General features: G+C 46.6%; 1 protein-coding gene across 16 annotated transcripts in view; it reads left to right on the top strand.

Annotated features, from left to right (window-relative positions):
- MCF2L (MCF.2 cell line derived transforming sequence like) overlaps positions 1-24,168 on the top strand; it is a 648,156-nt gene that overhangs the window by 220,256 nt on the left and 403,732 nt on the right. The window contains exon 1 of one of the 16 annotated variants that reach the window (XM_063953133.1): positions 6,574-7,427. The exons of the other annotated variants lie outside the window; for them this stretch is intronic. Within the exon in view, the coding sequence (XP_063809203.1) occupies positions 7,274-7,427 (154 nt within the window). The 5' untranslated portion in view covers positions 6,574-7,273. Of the gene's footprint in view, positions 1-6,573; positions 7,428-24,168 lie in introns of those variants that run through there. 16 annotated transcript variants of the gene reach the window in all.

The raw sequence follows: 24,168 nt of genomic DNA, 5'->3' as shown, positions 1-24,168 counted from the left end.
GCTGACATACCAAGATACAGCTACCCTCAGGGATCCTGCAGATAGCATGCAGAAAAGTACTTTGAAGTCCATTTACACACATTCTGGTACACTACTCAGACCGGCGATTGTGTCGGCAGGGGTTTATAGCGCTGTAGCAGTGTGGATAGATACCTTATCAGCGGAGATTGAAACCCTAGATAAGGATACCATGTTATTGACCCTAGGATATATAAAAGATCCTGTCTTATATATAAGACATGCTCAAAGAGACATTGGTCTACTGGGTTCTAGAGTCAACGCTATGTCGATTTCTGCTAGACGTGTCCTGTGGAACATGTAATGGACAGGTGATGCCGACTAAAAGAGGCATATGGAGGTTTTACCTTACAAGGGTGAGGAATTGTGTGGAGAAGGGCTCTTGGACCTGGTCTCCACAGCTATAGCTGGAAAATCTGATCTTTTGCCTTATATTCCGTCACAGCCTAAGAAAGCACGACATTATCAAAAGCAGTCCTTTCAGTCGCAGAAAAACAAGAAAGTACGAGGAGCGTCCTTTCTTACCAGAGGTAAGGGCGCAGGGCACAGCTAGTTCCCAGGAACAGAAGTCCTCCCCGGCCTCTACTAAATCCACCACATGACGCTGGGGCTCCGCTAAGGGAGTCCGCCCCAGTGGGAGCACGTCTTCGACTCTTCAGCCACATCTGAGTTCACTCACACGTGGATCCCTGGGCAATAGAAATAGTTTCTCAGGGTTACAAGCTGGAATTCGAAGAGGTGCCTCCTCGCCAGTTTTCCTTATCGGCCCTACCGGCTTCTCCCCCAGAAAGGGAGATAATATTAAATACAATTCACACATTGTATCTCCAACAGGTGGTGCTCAAGGTTCCCCTCCTTCAACAAGGAAGGGGATATTACTCAACCTTGGCTGTAGTCCCGAAACCGGACGGTTCGGTCAGACCTATTTTAAAATTAAAATCTCTGAACCTATACTTGAAAAGGTTCAAATTCAAGGTGGAATCGCTCAGAGCGATCATCGCCAGCCTGGAAGGGGGGGATTTTATGGTGTATCTAGACATAAAGGCTGCATACCTTCATGTTCCCATTTATCCACCCCATCAGGCGTACCTGAGAATTACGGTACAGTATTGTCATTACCAATTTCAGGGTAATTGGCGGAAATTATGGTGCTCCTACGCAAGCAAGGAGTCACAATTATCCCATACTTGGACGATCTCCTAATAAGGGCGAGATCAAAAGAGCAGCTGTTGAACAGCGTGTCACTTTCGCTGAAGGTGTCACAGCAACTCGGCTGGATTCTCAATATCCCGAAGTCACAGTTGGTTCCTATGACTCGTCTGCCCTTCTTGGGTATGATTCTGAATACGGACCAGAAATGGGTTTATCTTCCGATAGAGAAGGCCCAGGAACTAATGACTCTGGTAAAAAAAACTATTAAAGCCAAAACAGGTGTCAGTGCATCACTGCACTCGGGTCCTGGGAAAGATGGTGGCATCTTACGGGGCCATTCCCTTCGGCAGGTTCCATGCGAGGACTTTCCAATGGGATCTACGGAACAAGTGGTCCGGATCACATCTACAGATGCATCAGTTAATCACCCTGTCCCCTAGGGCCAGGGTGTCTCTCCTATGGTGGCTGCAGAGTGCTCACCTTCTGCAGGGTCGCAGGTTCGCCATCCAGGACTGGATTCTGGTAGCCACGGACGCGAGCCTCCGAGGTGGGGGAGCAGTCACACAGGGAAGATACTTCCAAGGTCTTTCGGGTCAAGTCAAAAAACTTGTATTCAAATCAACATCCTGGAGCTGAGGGCCATATACAACGCCCTTCGGCAAGTGGAAACATTGCTTCGCGACCTACCGGTTCTGATCCAGTCAGACAACATCACCGCAGTGGCTCATGTAAACCGCCAAGGTGGCACAAAGAGCAGAGTGGAAATGGCAGAAGGCACCAGTATTCTCCGCTGGGCGGAAAATCATGTAAGCGCATTTTCAGCAGTTCATTCCGAGAGTGGACAACTGAGAAGCAGACTTCCTCAGCAAACACGACCTGCATCCAAGAGAGGACTTCTTTAGGAAGCCTTCACACAGATTGCAAGTCAGTGGGAACTGACACAGATAGACATGATGGCGTCCCGCCTCAACAAGAAGCTACAGAGGTATTGCACCAGGTCAAGAGACCCTCAGGCAGTAGCTGTAGATGCCCTAGTGACACCGTGGGTGTTCCAGTCGGTCTATGTATTTCCCCCTCTTCCTCTCATACCCAAGGTGTTGAGAATGGTAGGAGGGAGAGGAATGAGAACAATCCTCATTGTTCCAGAATGGCCACGAAGGACCTGGTATCTGGATCTGCAGGAAATGCTCACAGAAGATCCGTGGCCTCTTCCTCTAAGACAGGACCGGTTGCAACAGGGGCCATGTCTATTCCAAGACTTACCGCGTCTGTGTTTGACGGCATGGCGGTTGAACGCCGGATCCTAGCGGATAAGGGTATTCCGGATGAGGTCATTCCTACGCTAATAAAGGCTAGGAAGGACATGACATCTAAACATTATCACCGTATATGGCGAAAATATGTTTCTTGGTGTGAGGCCAGGAATGCTCCTCCGGAAGAATTCAATCTGGGCCGTTTCCTTCACTTCCTGCAAACTGGAGTGAATTTCGGCCTAAAATTAGGATCTATTAAGGTTTAGATTTCGGCCTTATCCATTTTCTTTCAAAAGGAATTGGCCTCTCTCCCTGAAGTACAAACTTTTGTGAAGGGAGTACTGCATATTCAGCCTCCTTTTGTACCTCCGGTGACGCCTTGGGACCTTAACGTGGTGTTAAGTTTCATTAAGTCACACTGGTTTGAACCACTTAAAACGGTGGAGTTGAAAAATCTCACTTGGAAGGTGGTCATGTTATTAGCCTTGGCTTCGGCTAGGCGAGTGTCGGAATTAGCGGCTTTATCACATAAAAGCCCCTATCTGGTTTTCCATATGGATAGAGCGGAATTGCGGACCCGTCCTCAATTCCTGCCAAAAGTGGTTTCATCCTTTCATATGAACTATTGTGGTGCCTGTGGCTACGCGTGACTTGGAGGATCCCGAGTCCCTTGATGTGGTCAGGGCTTTGAAAATTTACGTGGCCAGATCGGCTACAGTCAGAAAAACAGAAGCACTGTTTGTCATGTATGCAACCAACAAGATTGGTGCCCCTGCTTCAAAGTAGACTATTGCTCGCTGGATCGATTCAGCAGGCGCATTCTACGGCGGGATTGCCGTTACCTAAATCGGTCAAGGCCCATTCCACTAGGAAGGTGGGCTCTTCTTGGGCGGCTGCCAGAGGGGTCTCGGCGCTACAGCTGTGCCGAGCTACTACTTGGTCGGGTTCAAACTCCTTTGCAAAGTTCTATAAGTTTGATACCCTGGCTGAGGAGGACCTCCTGTTTGCTCAATCGGTGCTGCAGAGTCATCCGCACTCTCCCGCCCGTTTGGGAGCTTTGGTATAATTCCCATGGTCCTTACGGAGTCCCCAGCATCCTCTAGGACGTAAGAGAAAATAAGATTTTAAACCTACCGGTAAATCTTTCTCGTAGTCCGTAGAGGATGCTGGGCGCCCGTCCCAAGTGCGGACTACTTCTGCAAGACTTGTATATAGTTATTGCTTAAATAAGGGTTATGTTATAGTCTCATCGGTCTTGGACTGATGCTATGTCATTTTCATACTGTTAACTGGATAGTATATCACAAGTTATACGGTGTGATTGGTTCCGGTATGAATGGTCGACCATGTTATGGTCGACAGTCATTAGGTCGACCACTATTGGTCGACATTGACATGGACACATGGTCGACACATGAAAGGTCGACACATGAAAAGGTCGACATTAGTTTTTTTACTTTTTTTGGTGTCGTTTTTTGCGTAAAGTGACTGGGAACCCCAATTAGTGCACCACGTCCCCTCGCATGGCTCGCTTCACTCGCCATGCTTCGGGCATGGTGCCTTCGATCCGCTACCGCTTCGCTCGGCACAGATTACCGTTCCAATCGTAGTCCACGTGGATCGTAAAGTATGGAAAAGTTCCCCAAAAGAAAAAAAAGTTAAAAAACTCATGTCGACCTTTTCATGTGTCGACCTTTCATGTGTCGACCACGTGTCCATGTCGACCATGTCAATGTCGACCAATAGTGGTCGACCTAATGACTGTCGACCATAACATGGTCGACCATGTGAACGGATACCGGTGTGATTGGTGTGGCTGGTATGAATCTTGCCCTTGGATTAACAAAAATCCTTTCCTCGTACTGTCCGTCTCCTCTGGGCACAGTTTCTCTAACTGAGGTCTAGAGGAGGGGCATAGAGGGAGGAGCCAGTGCACACCAGATCTAAAGTCTTTCTTAAAGTGCCCATGTCTCCTGCGGAGCCCGTCTATCCCCATGGTCCTTACGGAGTCCCCAGCATCCTCTACGGACTACGAGAAAAAGATTTACCGGTAGGTTTAAAATCTTATTATTATTCATTCTGCTGCTGGGGACACTTCAAGGGAAATCTTTATCTTTATTGAGGCAAAATCTTATTGTGTGTATGCCTCTTTACTTATACCACTATGTTAACAAATGAAGCCGATATGTGAGCGCTATTGAACCTCTGACTGTACTGTACATACATCAGTAGTTTTCACTAGTAGGCAGGAGTCCCAGAGTTTCAATCTCTAGGGACAGTATTTCTAGTGCACACTGCAATGTAAGCAAATGTAAATTGTAGAAGTGGGCACATACTAGTTTAACTGTAAATCCCAGTGTATTCCCTGCATAGCCACATGGTTTGTCTAGATGCAATTTATTGTATTGTCTCAAAACTGTTAATGAGACCTAAATCTGTGGCTGCTGATTATAAAAACGATAATGAATAAGGGGCCAGTTAGAAAATAAAAGAAATCCATTGGTTTACATCAAACATCTCGAAAGATGTTAAACCATTCTGATGTGGCCATCTAGTTTTAGAAGGAATATTTTGTCGATATTTATCATGTCGACATGATCAGAATGTCAACAATGATGAAATGTTGGCAAAACATCCCTGGTGGTAAAGTGGTGACTTACCTTGTACAGTGGCTCCAGCTCATGTTTTCCGGGGTCAGCGGTGATGTCAAGATGACTTCCAGTGGAACCTGCGTGGTTTCCGGTGGTTAGTATGACTAATCCTAACCCTAACCTCCCATAGCCAAACACTAACCCTCCATTCTTCTCTTCCCGTAGTAACTAAACATGAGTGTATGAATAAGTCTAACATACCTGGTTAAGGTGTTCTCACTTCTTACTCTGCTCATTCTGCCTAGAGAATTATGCTAGTCAGCCATGCTAATTGTTCTAGATATCACATTCTTCAAGATTTATAAAGCACAAAAATAATCACAAAACACAATATTAGTGAGCCATGAGGCCCTGTGGTCTATTTCAGTCAGTGTAGGACAGTGGTTCTTAAAAATAAGAGGTTCTGCAGCAGCTGCCAACTGGCCTCTAATGGACAAAACTTCTACACCCGGCTCTCATACTTGGGTCCACAGGACCCTAAACAGCTCACATTTTCCAGGTCAGTTGTATTCATTACTCACTGACTCATTTTAAAAGATCCACAGTTTGTGATTCTGGGAGGTGACCTGTAAACATGCACTGCTTGGGGTCCTGAGGACCCAAGTTTGAGAACTGAAGATTTGTCCACTAGAGGCCAGTTGGCAGCTGCTGCAGAACCTCTTATATTTGTTTCCACCTGGCTTCCTTAGATTCTTCAGTAACCGCCCTACTGAATTTCACTTAAGATTTGCAGTGGTGATAGAATACGGTTTGTGTACCCACACTCATCCCAATTCAAAGAACTCCAGTGCATGTTACATTAAATCTCAATGTAAAGTAAATGGTGTGTTTATGTTACCAGCCATGACATCAGTTCTGAGGAATGCCTTTTTGTAAAGGGCCTTCTGGGTCACCTCAGACATCTGAGGAGAAGTGTTTTTCCAAGCATTTGTAGTATATTAGAAATCTAGCTCCTTCTCTTGGCAGCCAGCCTGTACATCTGAATTAAATATATGCACATTTATGGTCTTTACAAAATCTGTGTATCACCGCTTTATTACGTTTTTTTCCGTATCCATTCAACAGTGATTAGATTAAGCGTATAGGTTTATGGCAAGCTTTCTTTTTCCAGTTTGCTAATGTGATAAACAGGTCTATTTCTGTAACCCTGTCACCTAGGACATGGAGTGTTCTTTGTAATAGGCTCTGTAGGGATTAGGCAGGTAACTTCAATGAAGATCTGTTAACCAGTTCTTTTACCCAGACAGATAATCGTCTTTGTGGAGTGCTGTGTTTTTCCTTAGACCCCGCGCTGTTCAGGACAGGGCTGAACACTGGAAATAGCTGTTATGGCCAAGTACATAAGAAATTACTTTTTCACCCTTTTGTCTTTCCTAAAACAGTCAGGGCACCAATCGCTATAGTTTTCCCTGTGATGTTTCAGAATGCAGAGAATCATTTCCCTCCCTTCCTTTCAGGCGTAGCTGTTTTCTGGAAGTTCCCTGGAATTTACTTTCTTTCCTCTCCTGTCCGTGCACAGTACCTCGCTATATACATTTTGAGTTTTTTTTAACAGCAGCATTTAAATCGTCAGGGATTTAAAAAACCAAACCTATGTTTATCATGGGGAAAACAGTGTCCCTGCTCTCAGACTGTGCTTCTTTATTGATCTGATCTAGTGATTTGGCGTCAGCAGTACAGTGCGTGACCTTTAGTGATAGCAGATGAACAATGGTGTGGACATTTAGGTTACAGTGATCTGTCTGTACTCCCTTCTGTCAGAGGTCAGACTTCTATACCAATTTACTACTTTTGAAAACATAGAAGATTACCTTGGAGCTGCAGAGCATCTATGTACAAGAAAGAGGACAAACTGTTGAACCATGCAAGTAACATTGGAAATGGAAAACTGAGGACAACACAGTGAATCGTGATGTTTGTGTGACACAAACACATTTGTTGCTTTTAGTATTTTACATTTTCGTAGGAATTGAAAGAAAAAAATATATATTTTGTGTTCAGATCTCCGAGGCATCAAAAAGATTTTAAATTGGAATTTTGAAGAGGTCACTTTTATTCCAGGAGCGAGCATTTCATTGGAATTGTTTGTCTGCAAACCTTCCCCATTAACCTTTCTATTGGGCCAGAGGTGACAGAGCGGAGATTCCTCCTAAAGCCATTACTATATGCTAACATGACCGTGTAATCCAAGAATCACTTATGTCGTGGCACAGATTACTAAGAGAGAGGAACGAAGGTCATGGTAGACGGTTCTCATCCAGGGTCACTCAAATCCTTCACAATGTATCTGCTACTATGCGCCGCTCACATCCCAGGAGAGGTTGGAGGACAAACTCCCATCAAGCATGTTCTGGTGAGCAGAAATGTACAATGAGCTTGTCGGTTACAGCAACTGTCTGCAGGTTCCAAATATGATTGCAGCATACTATAGAACCAGTTATATAGTTATGTAATGAGTGTGCTTATTAACTGATCAATACTTTTTGATAATTTGGTTACTTAGGTTTAGTATAAAGCCAGTGTTGTTGTGACCTTGGTATATCTCTAGGAGAGCATATATAATATGTAACATAACTGTGTGTGCTGCGGACATGTGTTGATGTTGACTTTGCAATGTAATTTACGCATTTTGTATACTTACTGAATTCAAGCTCGTGTCTCAAGTTGCCTCAAGTAAAGTTGTTTAATGATGTAACTTCTAAATATGAGCTATATTAAGAACACTTCACGTTAACTCCAGTGTTTCTAGCAATGAACTGCAAGACTGCAGCCAGCTTCCTAGTGTTTCTAGAGTGCCTGCTTCCATATAGATACACCGAATATTTGGATAAGAATATCCATTCTTATTTAATCAAATCACATAACAGAACAATATACTTTCATAGAATTTAGGTTGACATTGTTTAATAGAGGTTAGACATTAGACATTTTCAAAACTGTTCACTGTCTGCATAGAAGATGTTTAATCTAGCGGGATGCGGTCAAGATGTCGCCGGCCGGAATCCCGGCGGTCGATATACCGACGCCGGAATCCCGACCGCCACAATCCCGACATATTCTCCCTCCGTGGGTGTCCACAACACCCATAGAGGGAGAATATAATAGTGTGCCGAGCGAAGCGAGCCCGCAAGGGGCTGCGTTCCGCTCGCCACCCCTGTCGGGATTGTGTGGTCGGGATTCCGGCGTCGGTATTTCGACCGCCGGGATTCCGGCCGGCGGCATTTAGTACTGATCCCAATCTAGCTCTGGTGGAACAATTTATATGCTCCACCAGAGCAAAAAGTCTGCAATGGTCTAGTGGTGTGGCAGTGCCGGGTGACTTCCAGTGAATCCTGTGGCGCTTGAGCTAATCATTACTTTAACATTCCCCCCAGTGCCTATCCCTAACTTCCCCTCCCACAGCCTAAACCTTACCATCTGCTGCTGTGCTATGAACATGTTGACATTCTGCAGATGCCAACATGTTCAATGTCCATAACTACCTTATTGTGGTATTGACATTGAAAATGTTGACATTTTGATCATATTCCCAGTCAAGCATCTGTGATGTGATGGAATAAGATATATGGACAGAGCTATACAACCTGCAAGTTTGCAAAGAATGTATGGCACATTGGAAACAATATGGACCACCGTCCCTGTACCACACTCATGTGAATGTGACCCCCTGACTCTCCATGTTACTTTTTCTGCCTCCTTTACCTTTTATAGACCCTTAACCAGCGACAGACTGGGGCATAAAGGGACCAGCGGGGGAATGCAGGGTAGGCACATGCTTAACGGTGTGGCCAGCCAACACAGATGCTTGATTAACTATTTGAGCACACATCGTTTTGAGCCCTTTGATAAATATAGTCCATGCATGATAAAGTACTAGATTAATAACAGCAATGCACTGTAGAAAATACACCATGTAGGCTGGTACAGTATATTGTAACCATATTTGTAATCTAAGTACACAGTCTGGAACCTGATCCCCTGTATCCCTGTGGGCCAGTCCAACCCTGCCCTTAATTCCTAGAGGTTTATTTACTAAAATGCGGGTTTACAAAAGAGTTGTGCCCGTAGCAACCAATCAGATCCTACTTAGCATTTATCTAGCACCTTCTAGAATAGCTAAAATCTAATTGGTAGCTATGGACAACATAACCACTTTTGAAAACCCGCACTTTAGTAAATATTGTTATACTGGCTACAGTCCGTGCCCATACAAGTTCAGATTGTTGGGGAACATTTTGCTATTATATATTTTATAAGGTGTCATCCACTTACAATGTCTGAATATTGGTGCCTTAATGTACATTTTTATACTGTCACCAATATTTTGTACATTTCTTTATACAATATCTTCTTTTTCTACTATTTACAGCACTACCAAAAACAGAACATTATTGTTTCTTGTAAACTTATCCTTGACATTAGTAATACCCCTTTTACACCGCAAGCTTTGAACACGGGTGGTTGCACATTAGCGTGCATAACCCGTGTTGCTGTGCACTGTTAAAGAGCCTAGTTGAAATAGTCCGGGTCCAGTGACCTGGTATTCCAATCTGGGCAGCTTGCAGGGTTCAACACGGTTTCAACCCGGCTCACTATGCTGTGTAAATGGGAAGCTGGGTTGATGCGACAGGCGGTGCTTGGAGATCATGTGATCTCCAAGCGCCCACCCTGCCTCGTCACCAACCCGGCAATATGCTGGGTTGGAAACAGTGGCGGAGAGGGGCCTGAGGCGAGTCACAACCGGGAAGCTCTTGTGTCAGGCTCCCGGGTGTGACCTACCTCATTCAGTCTAAAAGGGGTATAAACCATACTTGCCTACTTTTGAAAAAGCATTTCAGGGAGATTGTGAAAGTTATGCTGCATTCAGATCGCAAATGCCGGATCCTACCCGGTAAGAGAAACGTGTACTTACCGGGTGGGATCCGGCATTTGCGCTCCGTTGCTGGCTTTCCGACCCGGCAATATACCGGGTCGGTTGCCATAGCAGCGGAGGACGCAGCAGCAGCAGGGGCGGGGGTGGAGGCGGCGCTGGGAGATGAGCTCATCTCCTGCGCTGCCTCTCCCTATGCTGTGAATGGGAGCCGTGTCGCATCGGAACGGCTCCCATTCACACTGCGCCTGACCCGGTAATAACCCTTCTTTTTTACCGGGTTGAATTACCGGGTCAGGCGACCCGCTAATTCTGAAAAGGAGCTTTCACATCTTACACTGACCCGTTTCGACACGGCAATATGCCGTGTCGATACCGGGTTTTTAGTGCGATGTGAAAGGGGTATAACACACTAAAGGGGTAATTCCAAGTTGATCGCAGCAGGAAATTTTTTAGCAGTTGGGCAAAACCATGTGCACTGCAGGGGGTGGGGGGGCAGATATAACATTTGCAGAGAGAGTTAGATTTGGGTGGGTTATTTTGTTTCTGTGCAGGGTAAATACTGGATGCTTTACTTTTACACTGCAATTTAGATTGCAGATTGAACTCACCACACCCAAATCTATCTCTCTCTGCACATGTTATATCTGTTCCCCTGCAGTGCACATGGTTTTGCCCAACTGCTACCAAAGTTCCTGCTGCGATCAACTCAGAATTACCCCCTAAAAGCGCAGGTGTGCACTGCTACATCGGAGAGGCGTGTTATGAAAATGACTTACATCCAAATGTAAATGAGACCCAAACTTAGTAATATCTATTTGTTGAAGAAAAGACACTGATATTTTGCAGGATTTGTTTGTGTATTGTGTTTTACAAAAGGTTCCATATACTGTAAGTGGCCACAAGAAGCCTTATTTAAACTGCATGTAGCCATAGGGATCATTGTACCTTATAACCAATGCAGGGAAATGGCACTGTTGATTCCATTTGAATGTATTTATCTCTGATTTCTTTCCCCCCCCAAAAAATGTAATAGCTACATAATGGGGGTAAGGTGCAATCAGGGAGATTGCTGGTATATTCAGGGAGTCAGGGAGATTGCTGCTATTTCAGGGAGTCTCCTGCAGAATGAGGGAGGGTAGGCAACTATGGTATAAACACAGAGAGAGTTGCAATAGTTTAGTTACCACCACATACACTTAAATATTAATTTCCTATATACTGTATGTATACTGGTTAGGGAAAGATTATCATGACAAGTAATATCTGCTGGTTATTAGAGATGATAATTCCTGCCTTTTTTTATTCTTGGGGTTGAAGTTCCCACCAGTGCTGCCTGTGAACACTGGACTCAATGATAACCAGAGATCTAGTACTACAAAAGATGATCAGAACAGGGTGTAGTATGGTATGCCGGCGGCCGGGCTCCCGGCAACCAGCATACTGGCGCCTGAAGGCCGACCATCGGCATACTGACAGCGCGGTGAGCGCAAATGAGACCCTTGCGGGCTCGCTGCGCTCGCCACGCTGTGGGCACGGTGGCGCGCTACGCACGCTATTTATTCTCTCTCCAGGGGAGTCGTGGACCCCCAAAAGGGAGAAAAAGTGTCTGTATGCCGGCTGTCGGGATTCCGGCGCCGGTATACTGTGCGCCGGGATCCCGACAGCCGGCAACCTGAAGACCACCCATCAGAACAGTGTGTTCGGCCACCAACCTCTACAAATCACTTCCACACCTACAGTAAAGGCTGTTTGTAAAACAATATATGGATGTGATTGCTTCAGCAGTGTGATGTTAACATGGGACATATTAGGGACTTTCTCCACCATGGCCTAAATCAGGCATTCCCAACCACGGTCCTCAAGGCACACCAACAGTGCAGGTTTTAGTGATATCCAGGCTGCAGCACAGATGGTTAAATCAAAATAACTGAGGTAGTAATTAAGTCACCTGTGCTGAAGCCTGGATATCACTAAAACCTGCACTGTTGGTGTGCCTTGAGGACCGTGGTTGGGAATGCCTGGCCTAAATAGATGATTGCATGAATCAGCTATGATATGGATAGAGTTACTAATAGCTGATCCAGATTTCATGGGGGGACACTGCTATTTTAGATAACTGTAATATGTCATACATCTATGATATGAAAGGGGTGTTATGCCCTAGGGATGTCTCCCCTATCAAAGGGGGTCATTCCGACCCGATCGCACGCTGCAATTTTGTGTGATCGGGTCTCAACAGCGCATGTGTGCAGTCCACAATGCGCAGGCGCGTCACTGCCCGGCGACGGCCGTCACCCGGCAGCGACGAAAAGAACGAAGAAAGCGTTCGCAGCTGCAAACGCAAGAAGATTGACAGGAAGAGGCCGGCCGGGGGTGACAACTCACCGTTTTCTGGGAGTGTCTATGAAAATGCAGGCGTGCCCGGCCGTTTGCAGGGAGGGATCTTGACGTCGGCTACAGGAAGGATCATCGCAGCGGGTGAGTAAGTCTTGAGCTGTGCAGAGACTGCACAAACTTTTTGCTTGTGCAGCTCTCTGCACAGCCGATCGCAGCCCTGCACAGCTCAAACCCCCTCCCCTGTAGGCGACGATTACCTGGTCGCAGCAGTGCAAAAAATAGCCTGCGTGCGACCAGGTCAGAATGACCCCCAAAAGCCACATGTTTATATGGGGGTCTTTTCAGTGTTGGTGGGTACAAAGGTAATTATTCCACCCTGTCAGACAGATAAGCGCATATACAGGATATCTTTATTTTTGTATTACCCAGTAATGTCTTGAAGTTTATTTTTTATGTTAATACATTTTGTGCTTAAACCTGGAGAAACATTTGTGCTTTGGGTAATAGTACTAGGACTGGTTGTTCCTATTTTACCCAGGCCGTACTAACTCACCTTTTATAGCACATATATGTTTGGTTTTAAGTATTCTGCACTATGCAGTGATAGCGCTGTGCGAAAAAATGTGGGTCTCAGGAACGCTTTACTCCACTTTCTTTGACTCATCCCATACATTGCCTTGATCTCACATAGCCAACAGGTGCAAAGGTGGGGGCAGAGGCAGTGAGGGCAGGCAGCATTTGGGACAGTGGCAGCCTGGGCTGTTCTGGTGGCAGGTAGCAGTTGGCATAGAGGGGTTAAAGGGTAGATAGCAGTTGGTTTAGAGCTGGGGTTTTAGGCAGGTAACAGTTGAGGCAGGGAGGGGGTAGATGGGGTAAGGGCATGGAGCAGGTGGGGTCAGGGAAGGGAAAAGAAGGGTAGATAGCAGCTGGGGTTGTATTGGGAGGCAAGGAGGGGGTAAGGGTAGAAAAGCGCTTGGGCAGTACTAGGAGGCAAGGAGGGGGTAAGGGTAGATAGCAGCTCAGACAGTACTGAGGAGGGGGTAAGGGTAGATGGCAGCTGGGGCAAGGAGATTTATAGGGACAGGCAGTGCTGGATGTAGGGAGGAAGTAATGGTAGATAGCAGCTGGGGCAGTACTGGGGCAAGGAGGGTGCTAAGGGCAAGCAGTACTATGGTCAGTGCAGGAAGTAGGTGATAAGAGTAGATAGCAGCTAGGGCAAGGAGGGGGTTAGGGACATGTGGTACTATGGACAGTGCTGAGAGTAGAGAGGGTGTAAGGGTATATAGCTGGGGCAGGATTGGGGCAATGAGGGGGTTAGGGTCAGGCAGTGCAGGGGTTAGGGAGTGGGAAAGGATATATATCAGCTGAGGCAGCGAGGAGTGGTTTAGGGGCAGGCAGTACTGTGGGTAGAGGTAGATATCAGTGGAGGCAATAAGGGGGTTAAAGGCAGGCAGTAATGGGCACAGTATTTACCGCCTTCTTGCTGCTGGGAGCACCTAGCCGGGTCACCACAAAGGCGGAGTCTGAGATACCATTATCAGCCTCTAGTTCTGCTGCTGCAGCCAGGAGAGTCACAGGTGGCCAGCAGGGAAGGTATGCAATGCTTGAGGAGGAGGATGCAAAGGTGCTGCTGGATACCTAGATATACAAGTGTCACATATCAAAATAATCAGTGTAGTCTCCTGATCCACTTCATTGTGAAAAATATTTTTTTTAGGTAAAAAAGCTGCCCATCGCTAGCAGAGTTGCATAGGACCTGGCGGCTTACTCACGCCAAGCAACTCACACTCCATGGCGTATTGAGGCTAGGTGTATGAGGACACATCTGTACCTACCTACAGTGGCCCAAGGAAACACAAGGGGTAAACCAGCTAAAGGGCACCCAAGGCTTATTGATGCACAGAAGAGCGAAGGTGAGTCCATCAGGTCCGATGCCACAGAATAGTTGCTGTAGCTCAAACTGCTGAAAAAGTTAATGCTTGCTATGACAGAAAGGTATCAGAACACGCAGTGCACTGCAGCTTGCTGCATCTACAGTAGGTCTGAGACTGGTCAGAGTGCCAGTGCTGACCCCAGCCAGTGCTGAAAGTGCCTACAATGAGTGAGCTTCAGAATGGACCGTGGAGCAAAAGAAGAAGGTGGCTTGGTCTGGTGAATCACTCTTTCATTTACATCATGTGAACGGCCAGGGGCATGTGCATCATTTAGGTTAACCTAGTAGGTTATCATGACTTACCTCTGCCAGCAGTCTGAAGTTCAGTGTTTCTGGCTTGCTGGGATTTTAGCCCAGCTTATCAGTTCTAGAATATCCTGTTTGGCTGTGTTCATTGTTCGAGAGGTTTGCTCAACATACAAGCTGCAGTCTGTGGGGGTCATTCTGACCTGATCGCATGGTGCCGTTCATCGCAGCGATCAGGTCAGGTCAGAAATGCGCCGCTGCCTAGCGATCGCCTCTGCCTGACAGGCAGAGGCGGTCGCTGGGTGAGGGGCATGGTGACATTTGGCCGCCATTTTGTGGGCGCTGTCTGGCCAATGAAGGCGTGGCCGGGCCGTGCAGGGGGCAGGCCGCAGCGGCTGCGTGATGTCACATGCAGCCGCTGCGACCCGGGCAGCGACGAGTAGCTCCCGGCCTGCACGCAAAAGCTGCGCTGGCCGGGAGCTACTCCTGAAGTGCAGAAGCATGCCTTTGTACTTCTGCGGGAAGGGGGGGGGCCTGACATGCGGGCGGACTAGCCCTGTGCTGCGCTTCCCCCCACATGTCAGTGTGCCTGATCGTAGCCCTGCAAAATTTTGCAGGGCTACGACCAGGTCTGAATTAGGCCCTGTGTTGTTAGCTGCTAATTAGCCACCTGTGTGAGCATTCTGCAGTTCTTAATTCAGCAGTGAAGTCTGCCTATGTTGTCCTGATCACAGCAGCCAAACACTGTCCACAGCCCACTGTCCACAACCTAGCAGTGTGTTTCTATAGAACGCCAGTGGATCTTCCATATAGGCGATTCCAGTGCCTTATTCCAACCTGAGGACTCAATGGCTCCATCGTTCCTGCCGATATCCTAGCTCTGTCGGTTCCAGTCAATAATCCTAGCTCCATCGGTTCCAGCCAATATCCAATTACCATCAGTTCCAGAAGATATTTCAGCGCCATCGGTTCCAGACGATATCCTAACTCCAGTGAATTCAGCCGTAGATACCTAGATACATCGGTTCCATACGATATCCTGCTATATCAGTTCCAGTTGATATTCTAATAATACCAGTTTCTGCTGTTACTCCTGCATCATAGGTACAAGACGATATTCTAGCAACATCAGCTTCTCTGTCTTATCCTCCAGCCATTCGAGGAGGAGGTTCACAGTCTGTCTATTGCAGAGGTTCTCAAACTCGGTCCATGGACCCCACACAGTGCATGTTTTGCAGGTAACCCAGCAGGTGCACAGGTGTATTAATTACTCACTGACACATTTTTAAAGGTCCACATGTGGAGCTCATTATTTCAATTGTGATTCTATGAGGAGACCTGCAAAACATGCACTGTGTGGGGTCCTGAGGACCAAGTTTGAGGACCTGTGGTCTATTGCATTCGTCAGCCAAGTTACTACAGATTCAACCTAGTGCCAATACTGACTGACAAGACAGGGGGCCATGACCAGCATGTTGGGCACAGTGAAGTCCACACTTCCTTGCCAAGGTCACTTGCGAAAACCACCAGCATGTCAGACTCCACGCCCCTGTCCAGGTTTCTGCCAACTATGCAGTAATAGTTTCAGAATCCATAGTCCATGAGCAAGAATTACATTACACCACCTACCTTCACTTTGTCCACTCCTGAGTCCGCATCAGCCAGAAACCCAACCTCAGATTCACAAAAACCCAGGTCTCTGGCAATACCACAGGACACCTTCAGAGGTCTTGTGGAGTCCTTACCTCAGTGGGTCCGAGCTGTCTTGGCACAAGTAGGATCTACACAGTACTGGGCAGGTGGTTTAATGTTATGGTTAGTGTGTGTGTGTGTGTGTGTGTGTGTATGTATATATTGATAATGTCGATATTATCTTAGACCGAAAAGCTATACCTCTAGATACACTATTACCGTGGAGCCGCTATGGCCGCTAGACTGAATACACGTGCTACGCTCTTTGTACGCTATTTGCGTACAGAGTCCCGCACGTGGTACGTACTTGGCGTACACACGCCGCGCTGAGTGTACAGAGTACACTCAGCGTGCGCACACACAATTGATAACCTTTAAACCTTGTTAATGATACAATGTAATGATATGATTACACTTTAAACCCTTAGCAGCAAAGTACTGCAACGATGTTATACCTTAAACCTTAAGTAGCGCTGACGGTATAAAGTAACCGCAGTGCGTACACCTTATCAATACTTCTACACCTTATACAGATAAATACACTCTAAAACCCTTGCAGGAAAGTGAAGACACAACACTGATTTGTAGTTGCAACCACAGGGTTCTAAGGCCACAGTGGATTAATTCCAAAAGGTAAACAGTACAAATCATACACTACAGGCTAACAAGATAAAACTAAACAGAATAATGGCTACAGAGAATGTACATACGTGAGAATGTTCGCAAGCGCAACCCGGCCGGTCCTCCGCTAGTCAGATAGAAAGCGTTTAGAGTCTTCTGACCGGCCAGGCAACAATGGGCTTTTTATACACAGCATGCATACACAATACAATGGTCACTGTAATCTCATTGTTCATTGTACACAGGGATGTGTCTTTACATTACAGAAGAGGTCATAGGTGGATTTGAGTAGATGGGCGATGTCCTTCCCCAACTGCTCTTGTGGGTGGTATCCTCTGGATTCCCGCCGCATACATAATATACAGTAAATACAGTTAATATCTATATTCTACTTCTGCACATAACTATACGCAGGAACATGCAATCTTTCTCTAACTAACACCGGAATGTTACCCTCAAAATACCCTACAGCTGGATACTAGACATCACCTTCCAACCTTTATCTGACCCTTCCTATCATGCAAAGGCGAATCTCTTAGTCCAGGAACTGTCTAAACTATTAATACTCGCTGACGTGGTGCAAGGGAACTATGGGTACAAAATGCACTATTTGGGTTAAATATGTAATGTTCTAATAACCCTCTACGCGCTCACAAACTCCGCCGTAAATACCCATATCACGCGCATGATCGCCGGAGCGATCCTACGCAAATTGCGGATATGTGCACGCACGGAGGACTGAGTGCACGAGCAGCGGGCATGTGCATGGGGTTTGTACAAGGCATATGTATTACAATCTTTTTCGACTTTAACAGTCCACCCTTTGGCAGTCAACAATAACTGCCACTATCTAAACATTAAACAGAAAAATATACAATACAATATCTACAGATGTTTGGATAAAAATATACAATACATTATCCATAAAATGATTGGATGGTAGGAGGAGAGGAGTAGGCGGGAAATGTATGACCTAGTGGGATAGTAAAAGCATGTATGTATGAAATCCATGTCTGAGGGGCATGTATCATCGTGCCGTATATGTTCTAGATAAGCTTCGAGGTATTGCGAAGTATACATTAAATCCTTCTCATCCCGTATTAAGGGTCTGTAAGTGGGCCAACAAACACTACCGAGCTCTTTTCGGCTTCTTGTTCCAACAAATGGGGTGCACATTTAGTTGATGATACATGGAAGGGGAGAACATATGTGAATGCTAATATATGGGTATTACTTATCGACTATGTGTGACACTACCTGAAGGTTGTAGAGATGAAGATAAGACACGTATCACAAATACATTCACATAACATTTGTGCAATCGTTCTTGGGTTTTGTTTGAAGTCTTGTCCGGATGGGTGTATCTTTGCTGAAAGTGTTAATCAAAGTCTTTTCTGGATGGATGTATTGTTCATCAAAAGTCTTTTCCGAATCGATGTAATGTTCATCAAAAGTCTTTTCCGAATGGATGTATTGTTCATCAAAGTCTTTTCCGAATGGATGTATTTTTGCTTGAGGGAAAACAAAGGAGAAACGGGTGAAAGAAACGGACCGTGGAATCATGTCTTATCACAACATTGTCTCTATTGATGGGTCATAAATTAAATCAGTTGTTGTAACAATGCCCCCGCTCCTCAAACTCATCACTTTGGTACCGTGCTTGCGCCGCGTTAAAATTCGAACACATCTAAATATCAAACCAATCATTATGACAACTCCTAGGATACAAAGGAGAAACTTTCCTACACTCACGATAACATTTTGAGCCCATTCTCCTAAACCTGAGAACCAATTGCGTGGGTTCAACCATGAGACCCAGCCGGTCAGTTCATTACTCACAGCAGTAAGGGTAAGGTTGTGTCTCCTCCGGAACTCCCACTTCAATTGCAAGATATCGTCCATCTTTTGATCTATGACCTTGGTTGGGTCGTCAGTGCTGTTTGTAATGTACGTGCAACACTTCACACCATACTGAGTTGCCAAGGTGACACAGTACCCGCCTGTCACCGCTGTGATATAATTTAGAACCATCCTGTGCTGGATCAGTTCCGTTTTGTAAGCTTGCAACTCCCTCCCTGTATACCTGAAGGTGTCATCATACATCTCGGTGATATTATCTATCAGGTTCGCTAGCGCATGAATATACCTATAATTTATAATTCCTCTGGCGGTACGGGTGATATCTAACGCGAGTAGGAATTGAATCCCGGTGGATTCGTGGATCAAATCAGAGGCTGCGTGCTCTGTCCTATCTATAAGGTGTCTCTTAACGATGTGTTCATAGTGAGTATGAGTGTAAGGAGCTTGAGCATTGCGGTGAACGTCTTTCATCTTATTATGGGTTGTGGTCATTACTTCTGGCAACACTCTTCCAATGTAACACAATCCCTCTGAGTTTGGGGCAAGCCACTTATAAGCCTTCCTCCCGCATATGAAATAGGCATCATCGGGGAGAACATATGGGACAGAATATGACATTATCATTTCTCTATCGTCCTAGTGGATGCTGGGGTTCCTGAAAGGACCATGGGGGGAATAGCGGCTCCGCAGGAGACAGGGCACAAAAAGTAAAGCTTTAGGATCAGGTGGTGTGCACTGGCTCCTCCCCCTATGACCCTCCTCCAAGCCAGTTAGATTTTGTGCCCGGCCGAGAAGGGTGCAATCTAGGTGGCTCTCCTAAAGAGCTGCTTAGGAAAGTTTAGCTTAGGTTTTTTATTTTACAGTGAGTCCTGCTGGCAACAGGATCACTGCAACGAGGGACTTAGGGGAGAAGAAGTGAACTCACCTGCGTGCAGGATGGATTGGCTTCTTGGCTACTGGACATCAGCTCCAGAGGGACGATCACAGGTACAGCCTGGATGGTCACCGGAGCCTTGCCGCCGGCCCCCTTGCAGATGCTGAAGTAAGAAGAGGTCCAGAATCGGCGGCAGAAGACTCCTCAGTCTTCTAAAGGTAGCGCACAGCACTGCAGCTGTGCGCCATTTTCCTCTCAGCACACTTCACACGGCAGTCACTGAGGGTGCAGGGCGCTGGGAGGGGGGCGCCCTGGGAGGCAAATGAATACCTATTTTGGCTAAAAATACCTCACATATAGCCTCCGGAGGCTATATGGAGATATTTAACCCCTGCCAGAATCCGTTAAGAGCGGGAGACGAGGCCGCCGAAAAAGGGGCGGGGCCTATCTCCTCAGCACACAGCGCCATTTTCCCTCACAGAAAGGCTGGAGGGAAGGCTCCCAGGCTCTCCCCTGCACTGCACTACAGAAACAGGGTTAAAACAGAGAGGGGGGGCACTAATTTGGCGATATGCTTATATATATATTAAGATGCTATAAGGGAAAACACTTATATAAGGTTGTCCCTATATAATTATAGCGTTTTTGGTGTGTGCTGGCAAACTCTCCCTCTGTCTCTCCAAAGGGCTAGTGGGTCCTGTCCTCTATCAGAGCATTCCCTGTGTGTGTGCTGTGTGTCGGTACGTGTGTGTCGACAGGTAGGAGGACGATGTTGGTGAGGAGGCGGAGCAATTGCCTGTAATGGTGATGTCACTCTCTAGGGAGTCGACACCGAAATGGATGGCTTATTTAGGAAATTACGTGATAATGTCAACACGCTGCAAGGTCGGTTGACGACATGAGACGGCCGACAAACAATTAGTACGGTCCAGACGTCTCAAAAACACCGTCAAGGGTTTTAAAACGCCCGTTTACTTTAGTCGGTCGACACAGACAGGGACACTGAATCCAGTGTCGACGGTGAATAAACAAACGTATTCCTTATTAGGGCCACACGTTAAAGGCAATGAAGGAGGTGTTACGTATTTCTGATACTACAAGTACCACAAAAGAGGGTATTATGTGGGATGTGAAAAAACTACCATAGTTTTTCCTGAATCAGATAAATTAAATAAAGTGTGTGATGATGCGTGGGTTCCCCCCGATAGAAAATTATGGGCGGTATACCCTTTCCCGCCAGATGTTAGGGCGCGTTGGGAAACACCCCTTAAGGTGGATAAGGCGCTCACACGCTTATCAAAACAAGTGGCGGTACCGTCTATAGATAGGGCCGTCCTCAAGGACCAGCTGACAAGGCTGGAAAATATAATAAAAAGTATATACACACATACTGGTGTTATACTGCGGCCAGCGATCGCCTCAGCCTGGATGTGCAGAGCTAGGGTGGCTTGGTCGGATTCCCTGACTAAAAATATTGATACCCTTGACAGGGACAGTATTTTATTGACTATAGAGCATTTCTATATATGCGAGATGCACAGAGGGATATTTGCACTCTGGCATCATGAATAAACGCGATGTCCATAACTGCCAGAAGATGTTATGGACACGACAGTGGTCAGGTGATGCAGATTCCAAACGGCACAGTATGGCCGTATAAAGGAAGAGGACTTGTTTGGGGTCGGTCCATCGGACCTGGTGGTCACGGCAACTGCTGGAAAATCCACCGTTTTTTACCCTAAGTCACATCTCTGCAGAAAAAGACACCGTCTTTTCAGCCTCAGTCCTCTCGTCCCTATAAGATCATATCTGCCCAGGGATAGAGGAAAGGGAAGAAGACTGCAACAGGCAGCCTATTCCCAGGAACAGAAGCGTTCCACCGCGTCTGACAAGTTCTCAGCATGGCGCTGAGACCGTACAGGACCCCTGGATCCTACAAGTAGTATCCCGGGGGTACAGATGGGAATGTCGAGACGTTTCCCCTTCGCAGGCTCCTGAAGTCTGCTTTACCAAGTCTCCCTCCGACAAGGAGGTAGTATGGGAAAAAATTCACAAGCTGTGTTCCCAGCAGGTGACAATTAAATTACCCCTCCTACTACAGAAAAGGGGTATTATTCCACACTATATTGTGGTACTGAAGCCAGAAGGCTAGGTGAGACTTATTCTAAAAAATTTTTTTTGAACACTTACAAAGGTTCAAATTAAGATGAAGTCACTCAGAGCAGTGATAACGAACCAAGGGGACTATATAGTGTCCCGGGACATCAGGGATGCTTACCTCTATGTCCCAAATTTGCCCTTCTCACTAAGGGTACCTCAGGTTCGTAGTGACAGTTCTGCACCATCAGTTTCAGACGCTGCCGTTTGGATTGTCCACGGCACCCCGGGGTCTTTACCAAGGTAATGGCCGAATTGATGATTATTCTTCGAAGAAAAGGCGTCTTAATTATCCCTTACTTGGACGATCTCCTGATAGGGGCATAGTCCAGGGAACAGTTGGAGGTCGGAGTAGCACTATCTCGGATACTGCTACAATCAGCACGGGTGGATTCTAAATATTCCAAAATCGCAGCTGATCCCGACGACACGTCTGCTGTGCCTAGGGATGATTCTGGACACAGTCCAGAAAAAGGTGTTTCTCCCGGAAGAGAAAGCCAGGGAGTTATCCGAGCAAGTCAGGAACCTCCTAAAAACAGTGCATCATTGCACAAGGGTCCTGGTAAAAATGGTGGCTTCCTACGAAGCAATTCCATTCGGCAGATTTCACGTAAGAACTTTTCAGTGGGATCTGCTGGACAAATGGTCCGGATCGCATCTTCAGATGCATCAGCGGATAACCCAATATCCAAGGACAAGGGTGTCTCTCCTGTGGTGGTTATAGAGTGCTCATCTTCTAGAGGGCCGCAGATTCGGCATTCAGGATTGGATGCTGGTAACCACGGAGCCCAGCCTGAGAGGCTGGGGAGCAGTCACACAAGGGAAAAATTTCCAGGGAGTGTGATCAAGTATGGAGACTTTTCTCCACATAAATATACTGGAGCTAAGGGTAAATTTATAATGCTCTAAGCTTAGCAAGACCTCTGCTTCAAGGTCAGCCGGTATTGATCCAGTGGGAAAAACATCACGGCAGTCGCCCACGTAAACAGACAGGGCGACACAAGAAGCAGGAGGGCAATGGCAGAAACTGCAAGGACTTTTCGCTGGGCGGAAAATCATGTGATAACACTGTCAGCAGTTTTTCATCCCGGGAATGGAAACTGGGAAGCAGACTTCCTCAGCACGACCTCCACCCGGGAGAGTGGAAACTTCATTGAGAAGTTTTTTCCACATGATTGTAAACCGTTGGGAAATACCAAAGGTGGACATGATGGCGTCCCGTCTGAACAAAAAACGGGACAGGTATTGCGCCAGGTCAAGGGACCCTCAGGCAATAGATGTGGACGTTCTGGTAACACCGTGGGTGTACCAGTCGGTGTATGTGTTCCCTCCTCTGCTTCTCATACCTAAGGTGCTGAGAATTATAAGACGTAGAGGAGTAAGAACTATACTCATGGCTCCGGATTGGCCAAGAAGGACTTGGTACCCGGAACTTCAAGAGATGCTTACAGAGGTCTTATGGCCTCTGCCGCTAAGAAGGGACTTGCTTCAGCAAGTACCATGTCTGTTCCAAGACTTACCGCAGCTGCGTTTGTCGGCATGGCGATGGAAAGCCGGATCCTAAGGGAAAAAAGGCATTCCGGAAGAGGTCATTCCTACCCTGGTCAAAGCCAGAAAGGAGGTGACCGCACAACATTATCACCACGTGTGGCGAAAATTTGTTGCGTGGTGTGAGGCCAGGAAGGCCCCACAAAGAAATTTCAACTCGGTCGTTTCCTGCATTTCCTGCAAACAGGAGTGTCTATGGGCCTCAAATTGGGGTCCATTAAGGTTCAAATTCGGCCCTGTAAATTTTCTTCCAGAAAGAATTGGCTTCAGTTCCTGAAGTCCAGAAGTTTGTCAAGGGAGTATTGCATATACAAACCCCTTTTTTGTGCCTCCAGTGGCACTGTGGGATCTCAACGTAGTTCTGGGATTTCTCAAATCACATTGGTTTAAAACCAGTCAAATATGTGGATTTGCAGCATCTCACATAAAAAGTGACCATGCTCTTGGCCCTGGCCTGGACCAGGCGAGTGTCAAATTGGTGGTTTTTTCTCAAAAAAGCCCATATCTGTTTGTCCATTCGGACAGGGCAGAGCTGCGGACTCGTCCCCAGTTCTCTCCCTAAGGTGGTGTCAGTGTTTCACCTGAACCAGCTTATTGTGGTGCCTTGCACCTACTAGGGACTTGGAGGACTCCAAGTTGCTAGAAGTTGTCAGGGCCCTGAAAATATATTCCAGGACAGCTGGAGTCAGAAAATCTGACTCGCTGTTTATACTGTATGCACCCAACAAGTTGGGTGCGCCTGCTTCTAAGCAGTCGATTGCTCGGTGGATTTGTAACACAATTCAACTTGCACATTCTGAGGCAGGCCTGCCACAGTCTAAATCGGTTAAGGCCCATTCCACAAGGAAGGTGGGCTCATCTTGGGCGGCTGCCCGAGAGGTCTCGGCATTACAACTCTGCCGAGCAGCTACGTGGTCAGGGGAGAACACGTTTGTAAAATTCTACAAATTTGA

Source organism: Pseudophryne corroboree, chromosome 2 (assembly GCF_028390025.1).
Source record: "Pseudophryne corroboree isolate aPseCor3 chromosome 2, aPseCor3.hap2, whole genome shotgun sequence".
NCBI lineage: Eukaryota > Metazoa > Chordata > Amphibia > Anura > Myobatrachidae > Pseudophryne > Pseudophryne corroboree.
The sequence above is the reverse complement of the archived record's forward strand: the minus strand, read 5'-3'. Positions and strand labels throughout refer to the sequence as shown.